Consider the following 18,852-nt stretch of genomic DNA (forward strand, 5'->3'; position numbering starts at 1 on the left):
ATGTAAAAAACTACAGTAAGACCAGGCCTAATTCCAGCAACCTGCTAGAGCTTATTAGTGGCTGCCCATTACAGTTAGTTCCTCAAAGACGCACCCTCCCCCCCGCCCCCTGCCAGCCGATCAGCTTTACTCGTTTTACTTGCCCATCTCTCCATAACACTAGACAAAATACAGGTAAGAGGAGGGGCGACAAGGAGTTGAAGCCAATGGGAGAACAAGAGTGGAAAAATCTTGTGTCTCTTACAGCCATCACACATTTTGTTCTTTAGCTTCCTTTCAGTTTAGAGAAAGGGTTGCACCTGGTTTAAGGCTGTGCCTTTCTGGGACATGAAGATCTTGTGCCCATCAGGCTGTGTGAACTGGACTGAGTTTAATGTTTCTGCCTGGAGGTCAGACCAGTTTGGGCCTACTGGCTGCAGCAAATACAGTGAAGTACCGATGGTCAGCAAGCCCTCACACCTACTTAATTGCTGGGAGTTGTTGTCCTAAGGAGAATAGGGCTACAACTCCCAAAGATCCCTGTGGGACAAGGTCAGCATGTCCCTGTCCGGCCAGACCCACCAGCCACGCAAATAATTGCACTTGGCATCCCACTGCAAAGCACAGTTCATTTGTCTTGTTGGTTTATTGGCCTAGAGAGTTGGACACACACACAAATGCGGAGATAAATATCGGTCAGTTTCTCTAAATCTGGGTCCTCACTACATATAGAGCTAGAATCTGTAGAATTCTAAATCTTGCGTGCTGTGGCACAGAACCAGTGGCCTTCCCACTCCACCATCACCCCTCTTCCCAGGGAACATGGGGAAAGAGGGCACAAACTGACAAGACTTGAAAATTTCCAAGACGAAATTGTAAAATCCCAAACTTCCAACATCTGACACTCACAATATTCAAGTTCCCCAGCTCAGATACATCTTTTAATCTCCATTTTGCCACAATCTCATTTGTTGCCCAGAAACACCAAATTCTGGAAACTATTTTCCTAAATCATATTTTCAAAAAAATAAATGTCTACAATCTCAGTTCTCCCAAAATGTCCATGGTTTTGGCATTTTGACCTGTTCTGAAATTCAAATTCCCTGGTGCATCCTCAACCCCTTCCATCTCCTGTGCTTTTTTTTTGCCTCAGAGGAGTGCAGAACAAGGATATAGGGGGATGTCATCCTATCTGCCTCCTTTTCCCAAGGCCTTCCTCAGTCTCTCTTATGGTTCCGCTGTGTATATGTGTGTATGTGTGTGTGTATATATATATATATATATATGTATACATATATATATATTGTGTGTAGATAGATATATGTATTCTTATGTACTTTTTTCGCAGTTTTTCTAAAGTGCCAGAAACAAGATTTGTGGGAACTTTTTAGTGATTTTTTTTTTTTTTTGCATTTTCCGCTTAAAATTTTTTTTCTCCCATAAAAATTGGAACTTGGTACATTCAGTAGGAAAACTCTTCACTCGGACTGTGGCCAAGACCAAGAAAAGTGCAAAGAGACAGAGGAGGAGTGAAAGAGTAACACTCCTCCGTGGTTAACATTCAGGGAGCCTGTCAAAAGCCTCTCCCTTTGTATAGGCTGGGAGGGTAAGAGGAGGCAGGAGGATACTCCTGTCCCTCTCCACAAACGCACCTCCTTCCAAAAGCCATGATCTTGCCCTTTCAACATCTGTTGAGGGCAGCCATCTTGGCTCTAGAAACAGTAGCTGGAAAAAAGGCTGCCATTTTGATAACAGCAACTTTCCCCTTTTTAAAACTGCACTCCTCTAATTCCCATTTATCAAATTTGCTCCCCAAAACTGGCTCTACCCTTGTGAGCTGTTTTTGTTTTTGTTTTTGTTTTTTTGAGTGTGGAGGGATGCGGGTAAAATGGGAAATATTCATCCAATCACAGACTGGGAAGACCCAGTTATCAGAGAATTAGGAGCAAACATTTCAACTCCCCACTGGAAAGAAAGGGGACCCTTGGCCAGGGTTAACTAGTGCAAATTAGGGATTAGGGACTATTTAAAGTCCCTGCACCCCATCCCTAGGCTGGGATCTTTGGGTGTGGGGAACTGAGTCAAAGATGGGGTATAAGGTGCTATTTTGGAGGGAAAGTTGGTGGGGATACCTCAAAGCCCACCAAGGGAGTAGAATGGTTCCCCAAAAACCATCTGGAGTGATTGGTGAGGGAAGTGACATTGGGGAAGATGGGGGTAAAGGTAAGGATGGGAGGTCATGTGCAAATCTTGGGCTTACCCACCCATCTAACCCCCATCATTTTTCTGGCTATTTGGTCTAGTCTGGGAGAAACCATCAGGAAAAAATAGGGAGAAAGTAGATTCCCTTCCCCATCCCATAAGGAACTCCTCCCTCCTAGCCCCCAAATCTGGGTTAGCCCAGAAGAGGCCATATGTATAGGCAGGAAGAGGTGTGATCTATTCACTTCTTTTGCCTTGGAAGAATCTGGGGCTCACTGGATTTGGGGGTAAAGATAGGGCCAATATTGGTGCTGCCCTGGGCTGGGAAAGTGCTTAACTGTGAAGCAGATGGGTAGCCCTCCCCCCAACACCTCCTCGACCTGAATTAGGAGAGGCCTTCTGCAGAGTCAAGGAGAATGAGGAGGAATATGGAAGATCCAAAGGCATGGAAGCTAAGGAAGGCATGGCAATTTAACGTGGAGGAAACAGGGACACAGAAATCCACCCTAGGAAGAATAGAATCCAAAGCCAAGCTTCCAGGTGGATAGGTGTCGGGTATCACAATGGTCTGGTCCAGGCCCTGGGCCACGAATGGAATGTGCTAGGAAGCATCTTGGCAAGGGCTTAGAGAAAGCTTCAAAATGAGGGGGGATCATTAGGTGAGGGAGATGGTTTCCCCCTAGTTTTACGAATCAGGGGGGTAGGTTAGACATTCAGAGCTGGTGGGGGCCATGAGTAGAGATTTATATAAGTATATTGCTCAGTTGCCCCAAGGGCTGGAGAAGGGATGGGAGCTGGCCCTGCCCCTCATGGAGGCCATTCCCTGGTGGAGAACTGAGAGGGGAACCACCAAAGATCCCTTCCCAGGAGATGGGAAAACTACAATCTCACACAAAACAGCCTGACTCCTGAGCTCCAGGGGCCCCTAAGTCCCTGCACAAAAATGTGGAGGGGCTCCCAAGGGGTAGGGAGGCCAGGGGCTGGTAGTGGCAGGGGGTTCAGGGTGGGTGGCATTTGGTGAAAGGGGGGATCTGGGCCCAGAGCTCACCCCACATCTCCCTTCTGGGTTCCCTCGACCCTTGCTCGTTCCCCTTCTCCCTTAGGGGGGACTGGTGGAGGAAGAGTTGGGGGAGGTGGAGTTGGGGGCATAGGGGGTGCTGCTTGAGGATTGACTGCGTAGCCAAAGACCCCTGGTAGGAAGGGAAGAGACCCTCCACCTTTCTCATCAGGTAGGACCATGTTAAGAGCAACTGGGAGAGCAGCCAAGTTGCTGAAGTTGTAAGGGTAGGCAGCAAGGAGCTGGGGGCCATAGACAAGTGGGTAGGGCTCAGGGTAGAAAGTGACTTTGGCAGCCCCCATTCCTTCCATCCGGTCCCCTTCCCCAACCCCCCCTGGCCCATCACTCCCAGGTTTTCCTCTGCCACCACCAGGTTCCCGGCCACTCCCAATCAGAGCCAGCGGAAATTCCTGCACAGGCGGGTATGCATAGGTACCCCCTCCTGCCAACACTGGGGGCTCCTCACCCCCTGAGATGACAGGGTCCTGGAGTGAGGCGGTCTCAGAAGCTTCCTCAGCAGCAGCACTCCCGCCACCTGCCTCCCCACTGGATGAGGAGACTTGCATTTCTTGGGGGGCTTCTTCCTTGACATCCCCAGGTCTGGTGCCAGTGCTGCCCTTGGAGTAGGCAATGACAGGTGTGGGTGTGCCCCCAGGCCGCTCAGCAGCATGCCTCTGCCCGTGGCGGCTCAGGGCAGCTGCAGTCTTGCACACCTTGGAGCAATGAGGGCAGGTGAAGCGGGTGGAAGGCCTCCGTCCAGCTCGGGAGCTGTGGGAGCCCCCACTGTGGGCCTCCTGGTGCTTTCGCAGCTTCCTCAAGGTGGCGAATGTCTGGACACAGTCCCCACAGCGGTGCCTCCGCTCACCACAGGCACGCCCCGTGGGACCCTCAGCCGCTGGGGTGTCCTCCCAGCTCCTCCGTTCTAGCTTCTGTCTCCAGCGTGGTGGCCTGCGGCCTCTAGGCATCCCGCTGCCCCCACTGCTGCTGGAGCCTGCAGCTCCAGCCTTGCGCTTGGGTTTGTAGGAGTAGTAGGGCCTCCAGAGCTGGTCCTCCGCACCATCCTTCGATTCCTCTTCCTCCTCTTCCTCCTCCTCCTCATCTTCCTCTTCATCGTCGTCCTCGCTCTCCTCTACCTCCTCTCCACTCAGCTCCCCAGGACGCAAGTCAGTTTCTGAGATGCGGCGCTTGACAATGGCCTCCTCACCGATTCGCACAGTGATCTGACACAGTGGAGGTGGTGCCTGTAACTGAGAGGGGCCCCGACCAGACCCTGCAGGAGGACCCCCGCCCCCGCCAATCCCACCAGCTGGCTTGGCTGTGTAGGTCAGAGTCCTTCCAGCCCGCAGGTTTCGGTTTTTGGCCTCCTCTGTGGCTGTGGCAGGCCCTGCAGCCGTTGCTGGGCTGCCTGCTATGGCTGGGCTGGCTGGTGTGGCTGCAGGCTCTGGTGGAGGAGGTGGGTACTCACGTTTTTTGGGGGGCCTTGGGGGAGCAGTGTAAGTGATGACTGAGGCAGCTTGGGCCCCCCCTGTGCTGGCCAGCCCACCCCCTGCTCCCCCATTACTACTGCCCCCATGAACAATGACAGAGGGAGCTGGATGGGCAAAAGTGATGACAGAGGGTGGGGGACAAGGCTTTGGGGCAGGTGGGGGTCTGGGTGGTGGGCTGGCTGGCATTGCTGCAGGGGCTGATGTGTTGAGGTTTGGAGAAAGCGGGGCCTCAGGGGCTCCCTGGCTGTAGGTCTTGTAGGGCCGCTTGGCTGCTCGCATGGGGAGCAGGCGGTACAGCTTAAGGGTATTGAGCTTGGGCTTATAGCCTCCATTGGGTGTCTTCTCACTGGCTAAGAGGCCTGGGCTAATGCCATGGAAGGCTCGCTGGTGGGTCTTCAGGTTATAGTAAGTGACAAAGGTCTCCCAGCAGAAGATGCACTGGTACCTGGGCCAGGACAGAGAGAACACGGCAGGGACAGAGCCAGTTGTCATGGGCCCTGAAACCAGGGCTTCAGCTTCCTATGTCCTCTACTGCCCTCTACTCAGACCTAGAACTCCCCCTAGCCATTTGTTCACCCTCCTTTCATGCTGCTTATCCCACCCTGCCAGCCTCAGGAAAGACACCAGTCCTAGCTTAGTGCCCCCCACCAGCTGTGAGACACTGGGCCTCAGCTGTTCCATCAGTGAATTGGGAATAATCACACACACCTTGCCTAACAAAACCTTCTGAAGCTCAAATGACAGAATGGGGTAATGTCTTATGAACAGGGATACATTATGGAAATACATATTATAACTACTGGGGGGCATCCCTGTGTTCCCCACAGTCCTTTCTTGTGAGGGCGACTTTCTTTTTCCTCCTTGGCCTTCTCCATAGCACCAAGCCAGAACATGGCACCTAGAGGTGCTAGCAAGCATGAGCAGTAGGAACTGGGCATGGAGGGAGGCAGATGGGTGAGTGATGGAGAGCAGGGGCCAGTGGTGAGCAGATGTCTTAGAATGACTTCCTAAGCCCCATGCTCTGCCCACTCCCTCCCTCGTTCATGTGGTCCTTGAGTGCTGACTCCTCACCTGACTGCCCCCACCCACCCCTAACCCCAGCCCCAGGCCACTCACCTGCGCTCCCCGGTGTGCCACACCTCATGCTTGGTACGGTACTCAGCCAGGGCAAACACCTTCTCGCAGTAGCGGCAGGGGTACTTCCTCCGCCAGGAGTGTACGTTGCTGTGCCGCTTCAGGCTGGACAGGGTCACGTAGGAACGCTCACAGGCCGCGCACACATACAGCACGTGGCCGCCCACCACCTTCACTACATGCTCGGGGCCACCTCTGAAGCCCACTGCAGGAGGCAGAGCTGAGGCCTCCACTCCTGCCGGGCCACTGGGGCCAGAGCCCCCGGCTCCCAGTCCTGCAGACCCCCGACTGCTGGCCCCCCTACGGCACTGTGCCTCATGGGTCTGTAGCCTCTTAGGATGGATGAAGCTTTTCCCACATCGGGGGCAGAGGACGGGCCGCCGGGGCAGTGGGGGCTGCAAGTCAGAGGCCTGGGCCTCAGCCCTGTCACTTTCCCACTCCCCGTCTGGCCTAGGCCCAGGCCCAAAGCTGTCCTCTTCAGGCTGCGAGGTGGCCATTGGGGCTGGGGCAGGAGGTAACCAGGCATCACCTCCCTCCCCCAGGCCCTGCAGGCGGGAGATGCCCAGACGCCGCCCTAGAGCTCCGATCTCTGCCACAGCTGCCCCGTCCCCTCCGCCGCCAGGCAGTGCAAGCCGGGCACTGTAGATGAAGTTGAGGACATCGGAGAAGGCAGCTGCTGGCACCCCTGGCAGCTCCAGGACCCGGGGTGGGGATGAAGTGGGGGGCGAGGCTGGAGGGGGAGAAGAGGAGGAGGAGGAGGAGGAGGAAGAGGAAGAAGAGGCAGAAGAGGAAGAGGAGGCAGCTGTGGTGGTGGCAGGGTTGGGGGCTGAGCCCCCAGTAACTGGTGGGAGGGGCAGTGGGGCTGAAGCAAGCAGGGCCTCTCTGAAGAAGGGACTAGAAGCAGCCAGGACGCTGCGGTGAGCAGGGAACTTGGTGTCTCCGGCTATGAGGGTGACGTCACAGAAGAGGCCACGGAGCCGCTGCTCATTGAGCTGGTGCAGGACGGCGGGGGCATGGGACGGGTCCGTCACCTCTGCTGGGGGGGGCATGGTGCCAGCCTAGACAGAGGAGAAGAGGCCAGGGAGGATCTCAGAGGCTGGGCAGAGGGCAGGGGCCTCTTAAATCAGGGAAGTGAGCTGAGAGGGGGTTAGAGGTTGTCGTTCGGAGATTAGTGGAAGGCTGACTAACTTTTGGTCACAGAATTCAGGGGTTAACCTTAGTCACCCATGTCTGGCCAGCATCCAATACCAGTATGTCAAACATCTAGGGCTAGAAGATGCCAGGGATACTTTAGGTCTTAATGAAGGTCAAGGGGTCAAAACCTTTAAAGTCACAGACTAGAGAAGTAAGCAATGGATACCTCTCTCCCACTGGCAGGAGGAGGAAGGCCCCACAGAAACTGATGACCATTTCACAGTATTCCCCAGCCTAGACAAAATGGCTGCCCTTGCTGGCCTGCTGCCTCAGGTTCAATTTTTGTAGCTGCAAACCTCTCACCATCTCACCTGAGAGCACAGCCAACATGGAGCGGAATGGGGGTGGCTCAGCAAGTCCCTTCTGCCGGGCCTCTTCCCTCTGTGAAGAAACAGAAACTATGTCCTCAGTAAGGGAACTGGGAAGGAAGGGACACCAGGAGGTGCGTGGTGGTATAGCTCTTGGGTCAAAGAGGATGCTTGGGCTGCTCTGCAGGCTCTGAACTTCCCAGGAGCCTCTGTCAGGTTATTTGCTTAGCCATATCCAATCGGACCTAGGAGGTCACACAGATTATTGCAAAGCCTTGTTCTACTGACCCCCAGAAGTACAAGAACAAGATAATTTGCATATTATTCGCTTTAAAACATACAGCAGCTTAGTTCAGTCCCATAGCTCCAGGGAAGCCTGTTAGATCACTCTCAAGTCCTTTTGGCCCAATCTTGGGACTCAAAGGAAATCAAAGATTTGCATGTTGTCTTTTATTATAATGATCTTTTTTATATATCAAAATAGATTTGCTTGAGCTTTTTTATTGGACCAAGCTGCTAGATATTCAAATTGAGAGACTTTCCTCACAGGAGACCACCAAAGACCATAATTCATACACGTGCCAGCCTGTCTCTGTCTCTGGGGGACACTGGATAGGGGGCATAGACCGGGAGTGAGGAATCTTGGGTCTGAGAGCTGGTGGCTTTAGGACTTCACCTCTTTCTGGAAGACTCATCCAAAAGGAGTAGCAGGTAACCCAAATGTGATCTGTGGTGGTTACCACATAGAAGGAAACTCACAGCCACTCTCCTCTGTAAGTACAGCCAGGGCTTGGGTGTCCCATTTTTCAGTTGAAGATCTGAGTTTCAGAGCCATACAGTGACTTAGCCAAAGTCACACAGAGCTGATAACAGACAGGGTCTGTTCACAGAGCTAGTCCTGCTTACCTGAAAGCAGAGCTCTTGGTCCCTCTCATCCACCCTCCATGAAGCCTGGGAGTGTTCTTCCGAATACCCTGGGTGACACATTTCCTCTGAGGTGTCCTGCATGAGTGCCTCATACAATTCCCACCCCTCCAAAAAACCTTCTTTTCCCATTTAGTATTGATACTATCTGGACTAAACAGCCTTGCCTACATAGTCCATTTCATGTTCCTGAAAGACTGCTCTGCCTCCTCTCCTATAAAAAGAGGAGGAAGGTGATAAACAGGGATGATGTGCAAAAGTTCAAGAGCCCTGACAGCCAGACACACACCTGGATCAGTGCTACCCTGTCAGTTGTTAAATTGCAGATGGGTCTGGTTGTAAAGTGAGAAAAGAGAGCAAGGCCTCCCACTCCCTTTCACGACCACTACTGGCCCAGTGGGATCCCCAACAGTCAGTGCTTTACTTGCATTACCTCATTTGCTCCTTTCCTTTTCACTACTCTAAAAGGTAGCAGTTAGTTTCCCCATTTTAAAGTGACAGACCAAGGCTCAGAGGTGCTAGATAGCACGTCCAAGGATCTATGACCAGTTATTAGCAGGGCTGGGATCTGATCCCAGGAAGTTTGGCTCCAACGCTTGTGTTCTTGCCTATATAACATCGGGGTGAAGGGTATGTTTACAGCTATGATATTTTGATACAATAGGAATATATATTTGGTCTTTGTCTCCATAACAGACACAGAGCTCTTAAAATTCATGAAATTTCTAAGTGATAAAGCATTAGGAGCATCTTTTGTTCTAATAGTTGGTCTTTGACCCTGGTTCCTAACACCAAGCTCCTAAATCCCTTGGAATTCCCTGGGTGATAGGAGCATCTTTTGTTCTAATGAGGTGACTCTTGGTGGGCTCCTGGATGGGGGCTGGTCACAAGAAAGACCAAGTCATGATTAGAAGCTTGGAACTTTCAGTCCTACCCCACCTCTAACCTCAGGGGAAGGGAGAGGGACTGGAAACTGAGTTAATAATCGATCATGCCTAAGTGAGGAAGCCTCCATAAAAATTCCTTAACTATGGGGTCCAGAGAGCTTCCAGGTTGGCAAACACATCCACATGCCAGGAGGGCGGCGCACCCCAACTCTGTGAAACAGAAGGTCTCGAGCTCATACATCTTCATTCACTATTCATCTATATTATCTTATCCTTTATTACGTAATAAATCAGTAAACGTGTTTCCCTCATTTCTATGAGCCATTCTAGCAAATTATCAAATCTGAGGAAGTGGTCATGGGAAACTCCAGTTTATAGCTGGTCAGTATAGGAGGCCTGGACGTGCAAATGGCATCTGAAGTGGGAGCAGTCTTGTGGGACCAAGCCCTTACCTTGTGGGATCTGACTCTATCTCCAGGTACTGTCAGAATTAAATTGAGCTGTAGATATCCAGCTAGTGTCAGAGAATTGGAAGTGTGGGAGAAATCCACACATTTTGTATCGGAAGTGTTATAAGTAGAGTGTATAGAAAAACAGTTGTGTTTTTCTTTCAACAGCACCCACGAGGGCCCCCACTAGCCCACATAACACCTTTGTGAAGATTAGAGGAAGGGCCCCTACCTCCAGGAGGTAGCAGCTCTGCACAGATGAGCAAAGTGAAGGTTCGATTCCAATCCCCGACTTACCTCCTTGGGTAGGCCACTTGCACAACCACGCAGGCGTAGTGCCTGCTGAGGCATTGCTATGTGCTGTCAAGATACTTGGAGAAGGACTATTGAGGCTTCTTAGAACCAGAAAAGTTCAAAGATGGCCTAGCTCAGAGATCACCTAGAATATCATCACCATGGTACTTATAGCTGCCATTTATGAAATACTATGTGCCAGGTACAGAGCTAAACATTTTCTCTGCATCATCTTATTTCAACACTCAAAAAGGACCATCGTCAATCCCATTGTACAGATGAGAAAAATGAGGTTTTAAATACTCTAAACTCCTCACTTTCAGGTATAGAGAACATAGCGGCAGGGTGATCTTCCCTGGTCTCATTAGGTCTTAAAATTCATGAAATTTGAGTGCTAACCAAATCAGGTTTGGACCCAGCTCTCCTGAGTTAACTGCCTCGCCACTGGCCACTGCCCTACAAAGGCTTATAGAAGGTGGAGAAGACAATAGCTATGTGACCCTGAGCAAGTTACTTAATTTAACCTCTTTGTGTCTCCTTTTCCTTATCTGTGAGGTAGAGATAATGAAAAGTCTCCACTTCATAGGGTTGTTGTAAGTGAGTTAATAACTGGTAGTACCTAGAAGAGTACCTGGCACATAGTAACTGCTCAGAAAGTGCTCACTCTTATCATCATCTTGGAACTCAGTCCCGGAAAATGGTGGGGGGAAGTGGTGAAGAAAAAGGCAGAAATCAGGCTTCATGGTAGGTTTGGTGGCTCTGTGGTTTTTCGTTTTTTATTTGTTTTTACTGTTTCTCTACTCTGGACTGACTGTGTGATCTTAAAGGTGTGTCTGAGGTGGGGATGAAAGCACTGCCACCAGACACACTCCACCTCTTGCTGTTCCCTCTGCTGGGAATGTTCTTTCTTCAGATAGCTTCATGTCTTGCTGCCCCACCTCCTTTAAGCCTAAACTCAAAAGTTACCTTCCTCTGGAGGCCTTCCCTGGCCACCCGCTGCCTTCCCAAACTTCCTATCCTTCTCCCCTACTTTTTTTTCGTGGCACTTAGTGTTCATTTATCTCTAGAATGTAATCTCCAAGGGAGGGAGAGGTTTTTGTCTGTTTTGTTTACTGCTATCCCCAGTGCTTAGAACAGTGCCTGATATATAATGGGAGATTTAAATATTTTGGTGAATGCATGAAACTGCATTCTTCAAAGTCTGCCTAGAGTCTCTCTGCCCTCAGGAAGGAAGCCATCCTCAGTGCCAGACTGAGTTGGCCAGGAGCTGGGATGATAAGCGTACTTGACCACTTCTGGGAACTCACCCTTTGCCTGATATACTTCCAGGGCTTTACGTGCATTATCTCATTTAATGATTTCCCTACAAATGACCACTCAAAGTCAATATTTATATTATCCCAATTTTACAGATGAGGAAACTGAGACTCACAAAGGGATAAATATACCTTGCTCAAGGTTACACAGCTTGTGAGGCACAGAGTCAAAATTCAAATCCGGGTCTGTGTGAACCCAGATGCTGAGTCTTTCCCTCTTCCAAACTGCCGAATTCTGCTCCAAAGGGGCTTATGGCCAGCCAGCTGGTTGCAGAAATCATCACACAAGGTCTCACGTGCTAAGTGCTAATTGTGTCACGTCTGACTCCGCCCTTTCCCTAGCTGCCCATATCCAGCAGTCACCAAGTCCTGTCGAATCTGCAGCCCAGCTTGGGAATGGCTCTGGAAGCCTTCCCTTCAACCCGCCTCTGGCCCCCAAACTAGCTCAGGGCCTTTTAACACTGGCATGGTCCAAGGCCATAACCTCTCAGCTATTCCACTGACCCCAAGCTTACTTTTTACCAGCCAACCTTCCTATTACTAAAGGTCAACGTCCCCAGTACAGCTGAAGTGATATCACTTCTAGGCTTAGAATCCTTCACTGGTCCCCACTCACTCCAGAATAAAGTTCAAATTCCTCATCCAGGCATTCAAGGGTCTAGTTCCAATCTTCCTTTCTAATCTTGACTTGTGTTAGTCTCCCTTCAAGTACCCAGTTTACTTTCCAACCTCAATACATCCTGCACCTCCATGCCTTTGCCTATGCTGGTCCTCCTGCCAGAAATGCAGCCTTTTCCCAACCTCTTCCCCAACGCCCTCCAAAGCGTTAAGATCAAACTCAAATGCCACCTCCCTCTTGGCCCTTCCTGACGCACAAGACAAGGACAATCTCTCTTTTACCTGGCTCATCAACATTTTAGCTAGTACCCAGGCAAGGACTCCCTGAGTCACTGTCTAAACACACTGGTCTTCTGAAATGGATTGATGCTGGTGCTAAGTTATACAGAAACTGGGGAAAAAATGTGTGCGCAGAGACCCACGGAAAGCTTCGAAAAGGCAGCAGAGGACAGTATAGAAGACCACAGGATCTGGAACCCGACTGCCTGTGTTCAAATCCAGCTTTACCTCTTACTAGCTAAATGGCTTTGGGCAAATTACTTCTCTGGGTCTCAGTTGTCTCATCTGAAAAAGAGAGATAATTAGAATAGCTACTTCTACAGGGCATTGCGAAAACTAAATGAGTGATCCTATATAAAAGCACTGAGAATAGCGCCTGGTACACAGTGAATGCCAAATAACTGTTTACTGCTATTGTTATTAGCCAAGCCCCAACAAGGGGCTCAGTGATGGCAGAGGGCTGACAATTGTTGGCATAGGCATAGTCCCCAAACAGTAGCTACTTTCCAGGTACATTTCCCATGTGCTACTTTCTTACGACCCTGTTGGAAGATAGGCAGGGCAGGCAATTAGCCCCATTTTACAGATAAGGAACTGAGGCTCACCCAGGGAAAGTGCCAGTGAGGAAGCGGTAGGGTCAGAACCCCTTTGGTTCTAGTCTAGATCTCCTTTCCCTCCACTAGGCCATCATGCACCTGTTATATAGGCCTCTCACAGTAGCCAGCAACCCCCTCCCCCCAGGAGGCCCCAGCCATAGTGACTTCCCTGCCCCATGCATATCCACCCTCCCAGCCAGGCTAGGCGCAGTACAGTGGTATGTACACTTAGAACACAAACCATTCACTCCCTACATGTGTGCGCGCACGCACGCGCACACACACACACACACACACACAACCACATCTACAGCAGGGCCCAGGCCCCGAAGGTGAGGAAAACCTGTTCTAAGGAATCTGCCTAGTGAGCAAATTCTGTTCCCAGACCCTTCCACAGTCGTAGGAGTGGCCCAGTGTGCATAACAGAAGAGACAGAAAAGCAGAGATAGCTGAAAGAGGGGCAGAGAGAGGGTGAAGCAGGAGGAGGAGGCTAAAAACTTCATGTTTCTTTTTTCCATTTCAGTGACAAGAGTCACACCCGGCCTTTACGTAAACATGACCAAGGAGCCACTCCGTCCAAGTTCATTTTCCTTGCAGCAGCCAGGCCTCTCCTCCCAATGACCCTGACATGCTGGACAGGCTGGAGAGGGGTATGCACACAGACCCTACACAAAGAGACTAGCTGAGCTATCCTGAGGACACCCAAGCCTCCTGCCTGTTGCCCTTGCTATGCCCCATATTTATCTTCCTGCTTTTTTCCTAACATAGCCCCACAGCAGCCCCACACGGCCACTTAAACACAAAGAAGGGAGGCACGCACACATAGCTTGTGGCTGATCTCTCGAGGTTGAGGCCCACATGCCCTTGTCACGCCACCTCCCTCCCCACAAGTGTTTTCTGACCAGCTTGCCTCCCAGCCCAATAACATGGACAGGCTCCCACAAACAACGTCACAAAAGAATCCCTTAGAGACTGTTGCACACACACAACCTTCCCCTCGCTCGGCTGCCCAAGATCCCATAAACACAACCTGCACATTCCACCTAGAGCCCCTCACACCAGTGCCAGCTGCTCCATAAGTACCTTGAGACGCGACTTAGGGTTTCTCACATTCCACATGATAAGTAGAACCTGAGTTCTAGACATGCACGCTCCCCCCTCAACTCAATCATCATACAAACACACAAACCCATCCAGTGGGCCTACCTCACCAAGACTGGACCATATCTCAGCAGGGCCACAGAAATGCGAACTAAATATGACACCTTCCAACTCGAAGGTACACAATGGCCCCCACTAAATAGGCATATGTACCCTGCACTCTGATGTGGCCCACAGCACTAACACCATGACAGCTATATAGAAAACACAAGTTCATAAATAGTTCATATGTGCAGACCAAGACATACATGCAAGAAAACATGCTGGTATAAAACATGCATAAAACCCACATCTAACAAACCCTGCATGTATTGTACCTTGCTTTGAATGTGGACCTGTCACCCAAAGCCACCGGGCTACATCTTGTAATTTTGTCCCACAATAGTGGACACTCCACCATCTGGCTTTCTGTTCCCATGGCCCAGGGAGGACTCTACCCAGACCCCTGGCTGCCAGACCAGCAAACGGTGGTGCCCTGGAGAGGTTTACCTTGCCCCACAACACAGCCGGAGTCACACAATCTCCAGGACTCACAGCCACAACCCTGCCCTGACGGCGCAGCAGCTCTGGGGCCCCTGCTCGCCCAGTGCACCCCGCGCACCCGAACTCTGGGGAGCTCGGCGGCCCACCCCTCCCCCTCTCTGCCTGGCTCCTACGCCATCACCCTCCCAGCAGCTTGCAGCGCCGGCCCGGGCTCAACACCCGCCCCACCCCACCCCCAACCTGCCCCACAGAGGAGGGGGACATTCGGCTGCAGAATTAACCCTTCGAATGGAGAGTGAGGATGGCCCCTTCCCTGAACCCTGGCGATCGCCCCCTGCCGCGGCCGCCGCTGGGTCAGACGCGGTACCAGAGCCCCCTTAGTCTCCCCCCAGCGCCCTGCGCGCCTGGGGGCGGGGCTAGGCTCAGCCCCCGACCCCTTAGCCCCCAGGTCAACCCCGAAGGGGAGCGGTCGGGCGCGGGGCGCTGCGGAGGCCACCGCGGCGCCGGGCAGCAGGGAGGGGGCCCGGCTGTTAGCTCCGGTCCGCCCTGGCCCTGCCCGGTTCACCCGGGGCCCACCTGACTGCGATGGCGCCGCGTCTGGCAGGCCCTGCTCATCACCGTGGACGCCCCGGCCGCTCCGGTTTCGCCCGCCTCAGGCTCCGGCTTCGGCTCCGGCTCCGGCCTCGGCCCCCCCCAGCGCCCGGCCCCGGCCCGGCCCCGCCGCCGCCGCCGCCGCCGCCGCTGACATCATCGGCTCCCCCCACCCCGGTCCTACCCCCACCCCCACCCCCGGAAACAGTCCCCCCCCCCAGCGCCGCCACAGCCGAGAGGAGGCCGGCGTAGCGCAGGCGACACCGACACAAGGCTCAGGGTTCGGGTTTGGGGCGATAGCGCCCGATGGCCTTCGCCCAAACCGATCCTGGGAGAACAGAGCCGCGCAGGGCTGCGGGACGGGTGGGCACCGAGCGGGGTACGGGCCTGGTTGCAATCCCTCAGAATCGCACGACCACCCACTCCCTAGGATGAGACGCCCCCCCTCTCCCCCCAGCCCCGCAACTCATGCCCTTCACTCTGCGGTGCACACCGCCTAGAGCAGGCACATCCTCTCAAGGCACAGACCCACAACATGGCAGGCTTACAATTAAGTCTAGAGGAACCCGCAGAGCCAGGCTCAGCACATTCACAGGGCTAACCCTGGACACACACAACCCTCCCCGAAAATGCACAGGGAACCCCACCAGGCCGCTGGCCAGGAAGGCCCCAACCCTACAGAACAGGCACACAAATGACTACCAGTGCAGATGAACAAGCAGCTTGGTATTTTGTCCCCACCGAAGAAAATATCCACATCTATATACTTGTCCTTAAATGCAGAGGCCTTGGTGTGGGCCTCCTGGGACAGCACCAACGAAACACCAGGTGGAAGCACACACAGAAGAAACATTCCTGAAACTCCAGAGGGACTCCTCCCTGGTGTTCAAAAATTGAAAACTCAGGAGAAAGAAGAGCCAGCCCTCAGAGCTCCTTTCTGAAAAATCTTTCTGAAACAAGGCGAGACATAATTTAAAGCCAAAGAAGTCTCATCACAGAACTAGCGGTAAAGAGAAAAAAAATCATACAAACTTTGGAGTCAGGGAGGCATAAGATATAAAGCAAGCAGAGTTGGAAACAATGAGAAAATAGGCCCACCCCCACCTCAGGGAGGTTCCAGGGAAGAACCTCCCACCCCCACTTCAGGAAAGTTCCAGGGAAGAACCCCACCCCTACTCCAACCAGGTCACAATGGCTGGAGCTCTGAAGGGTCCAGGCCCCCTGAGCCAGGAGGAGAGGAGGAAGTCCAAGGAAAGATGGTGAGTGTGAGAGCCAAGTCATAGCCCCCCTCCCTGTAACTCCTGGCTGCTCCCTTTCTCCTCCTCCCCTAAAACTTCCCAGCTGTCCTAGAGATACCCAGAAATGAAATTCACAATGATGTACCCAGATGTCCCTGGAACCTGTGACATCACATAAATACAGAGCATCTGAGGCCACCTCCCCTTTTTCAAACCAACAGAGCATCCCTGGGTCCTTTTTTTCTCCTCCCAGGAACAACTTACCCAGAGAAACTTGATGCTCCAGGACTGCTCACTCCCTGCTTCCTGCTTTAGAGGCTCAAGGCCCACACTGTACTACCTCATCCATCTTTCAGGACCTTTCTAGCTCCCAAGAGTTCCTCAGCAAGACAGCCTAACCCTCTACTGTGCCACAGGGTCCCAGCCTGGCATTTTCCCTGCCCCCGGATCCCCTGGGCTATGGTTGCCCTAATGCCCAAGCTCCTTTCTCCCTAACAGGCTGGCAGTCACCCCTACTTCAACCTGCCCGACTTCACCCAGCCATCGCCATCCTCTACTCCGCCCAGCCTCCCCTCGCACCAGCGCTGCCGGCCCTCTGATGCCACCAAGGGTCTGCTCGTGGCCCTGCTGGGTGGGGGCCTGCCCGCTGGCTTCGTGGGCCCCTTCTCCCGTATGGCTTACCAGACTTCTCACTTACCCTCACTGGAGCTGCTCATCTGTCGATGCCTCTTCCACCTCCCCATTGCCCTGCTACTTAAACTGCGTGGTGACCCACTGTTGGGACCTCCTGATGTACGGGGCCGGGCCTGCCTCCACGCTCTGCTCAACGTCCTCAGCATTGGATGTGCCTACAGTGCAGTTCAGGTGGTGCCCGCTGGCAACGCTGCCACCGTCCGCAAAGGTTCTTCCACTGTCTGCTCTGCTCTCCTTGCCCTCTGTCTCGAGAGCCAGGGTCTCAGTGGCTACGACTGGTGTGGCCTGTTGGGCAGCACCCTAGGACTAATCATCATTGTGGGACCTGGACTAGGGACACTGCAGGAGGGGACCACAGGTCTCTACACCGCCCTGGGCTATGTGCTCGCTTTCCTGGGCGGCCTGGCACTGTCTCTGGGGCTTCTGGTATATCGCTCCCTGGACTTCCCCTCATGCCTACCGACAGTGGCTTTCCTGTTTGGCTTGGTGGGGCTCGTGGGTTCCGTACCAGGCCTCTTTCTGCTGCAGACCCCTGTGCTGCCCAATGATCCTCTGAGTTGGAGCTGTGTGGGGGCAGTGGGGATCCTCGCCCTGGTCTCCTTTGTGTGTGTGAGTTATGCGGTCACCAAGGCCCACCCTGCCCTGGTGTGTGCTGTCCTGCACTCTGAGGTGGTGGTGGCCCTGATGCTGCAGTATTATGTGCTCTATGAGACCGTGGCACCTTCTGACATCATGGGGGCGGGGGTCGTATTGGGCAGTATTGCCATCATCACTGCCCAGAACCTCAGCTGTGAGAGGGAAGGGCAGGTAGAGGAGTGAGATCGGCTTGAGAGGCTGGGGATTGGGGAGGGGGGGCAGGGGTAAATAGGAGAGACTGGAATACAAACATGGGAAAATAAGTGACTGGAAAAGAACTGGTGTGGGAGAGGGACACTCCTTGGAGTCAATGGTAACTTGGGGACTTGGTGGAGAGGGATTGCCTGGAAGACCTGGAACAAGCCTGGGGACCAAGAGATGTGGAATCTAGGCTGGGGCTTGGGGATCAGGGCACAACTAAGGGGAAAGTCTGAGATCAAAGGGGCTGAGGCAGGCAGACCATGAGCCATAGGGGGATTTTTCCCTCAGCAGCAGAGAAGAGTTTTGGGGCTGGAGTGTTTGGGGCTTTCAGGCAAACAGAGCAAGCAGCTACGCTGGAAGAAGGGAGTCTCCTTTTTTTTTCCTTGAGTGAGATTTCCCTTCTCGATGCTTGTGACCCCTCCTCAACTTGGATGGTGACGTGACATTGACATCAAAACAAGGATCACTCTGAATGTGGCTGTGCAGTTGGTGTCATCTCTGCTTTGGAAGGATAGTGGAAGTCCTACCCGGCTCTTATTGGAAAATAATTTGGAATGCCCGCCCCTCCCAATCTTAGTTTTGAAATAGTCTAGAAGGGGGAGGATTTCCTGACGTTCACATGCCTTGACCCTGAATCTCCCAGGGCTTGTGTTCCACCCCACGGCTAATCTGCTTTTCCTGGATTGTCACGGTCCCGTGATCTCTCTCCCGAATGGCGGCCAGCCTCCTTCCGGAGCAGGCCTTTCAGCTGAGGTCTTTTCGAGCGGATCAGGCTAGGGATCCAGGACCAGAGTTCCATACAGCGCTCAATTAGAGACCAGGAGATGCCCACCCGTCCCAGAAGGCCGCTCAATAAATAACAGCTACTTCCGGACAAGCAACAAGCCTCGCCATCTTGATGTGTTCATGCATATTCAGCGCGGTTACTGCATATTCATGACCAAAGACGGCCCCAGCACTCCCCTGTCTGGGAACCCACTTGGGAGGACCCTGCCGGCCCCGCCTCCTTTATTACCAATTAGCAGGACAAACCATTTTCCAGCGTGGGGGAGGTATTAATGACAGACTTTTGCTGAAGGAAACACACTCCACACTAGAATAAAAGCGGCCTATATTTATCCTTGA

The 18,852-nt window shown here is 52.8% G+C and overlaps 2 protein-coding genes across 2 annotated transcripts; one reads left to right on the plus strand and one right to left on the minus strand.

Moving 5' to 3' along the window:
• Positions 1 to 601: 601 nt before the first annotated feature.
• Positions 602 to 15,100, minus strand: ZBTB4 (zinc finger and BTB domain containing 4). The gene is made up of 4 exons (XM_011358841.2): positions 14,945 to 15,100; positions 7,365 to 7,434; positions 5,842 to 6,917; positions 602 to 5,170 (listed from the first exon to the last, which is right to left on the minus strand). The coding sequence occupies exons 3-4, from the start codon at positions 6,906 to 6,908 to the stop codon at positions 3,226 to 3,228; spliced, it is 3,012 nt and encodes a 1,003-aa protein (XP_011357143.1). The 5' UTR covers positions 6,909 to 6,917; positions 7,365 to 7,434; positions 14,945 to 15,100; the 3' UTR covers positions 602 to 3,225.
• Positions 15,101 to 15,186: 86 nt separating this feature from the next.
• On the plus strand, positions 15,187 to 18,604 carry SLC35G6 (solute carrier family 35 member G6). The gene is made up of 3 exons (XM_011358844.2): positions 15,187 to 15,965; positions 16,145 to 16,218; positions 16,696 to 18,604. Exons 2-3 carry the CDS (start codon positions 16,216 to 16,218, stop codon positions 17,707 to 17,709), a joined length of 1,017 nt encoding a protein of 338 aa, XP_011357146.1. The 5' UTR covers positions 15,187 to 15,965; positions 16,145 to 16,215; the 3' UTR covers positions 17,710 to 18,604.
• Positions 18,605 to 18,852: the final 248 nt, after the last annotated feature.

This window comes from Pteropus vampyrus, unplaced genomic scaffold (genome assembly GCF_000151845.1).
Source record: "Pteropus vampyrus isolate Shadow unplaced genomic scaffold, Pvam_2.0 Scaffold44, whole genome shotgun sequence".
Classification (NCBI taxonomy): domain Eukaryota; kingdom Metazoa; phylum Chordata; class Mammalia; order Chiroptera; family Pteropodidae; genus Pteropus; species Pteropus vampyrus.

What these genes read in the sequence shown, in the direction of transcription:
- ZBTB4 (XM_011358841.2), bottom strand. Translation starts at nt 6,908, where the DNA reads ATGCCCCCCCCAGCAGAGGTGACGGACCCGTCCCATGCCCCCGCCGTC. An exon ending in TGGCACACCGGGGAGCGCAG is followed by an intron (nt 5,171 to 5,841) that starts GTGAGTGGCCTG and finishes GTCCTGGCCCAG; the next exon opens with GTACCAGTGCATCTTCTGCT.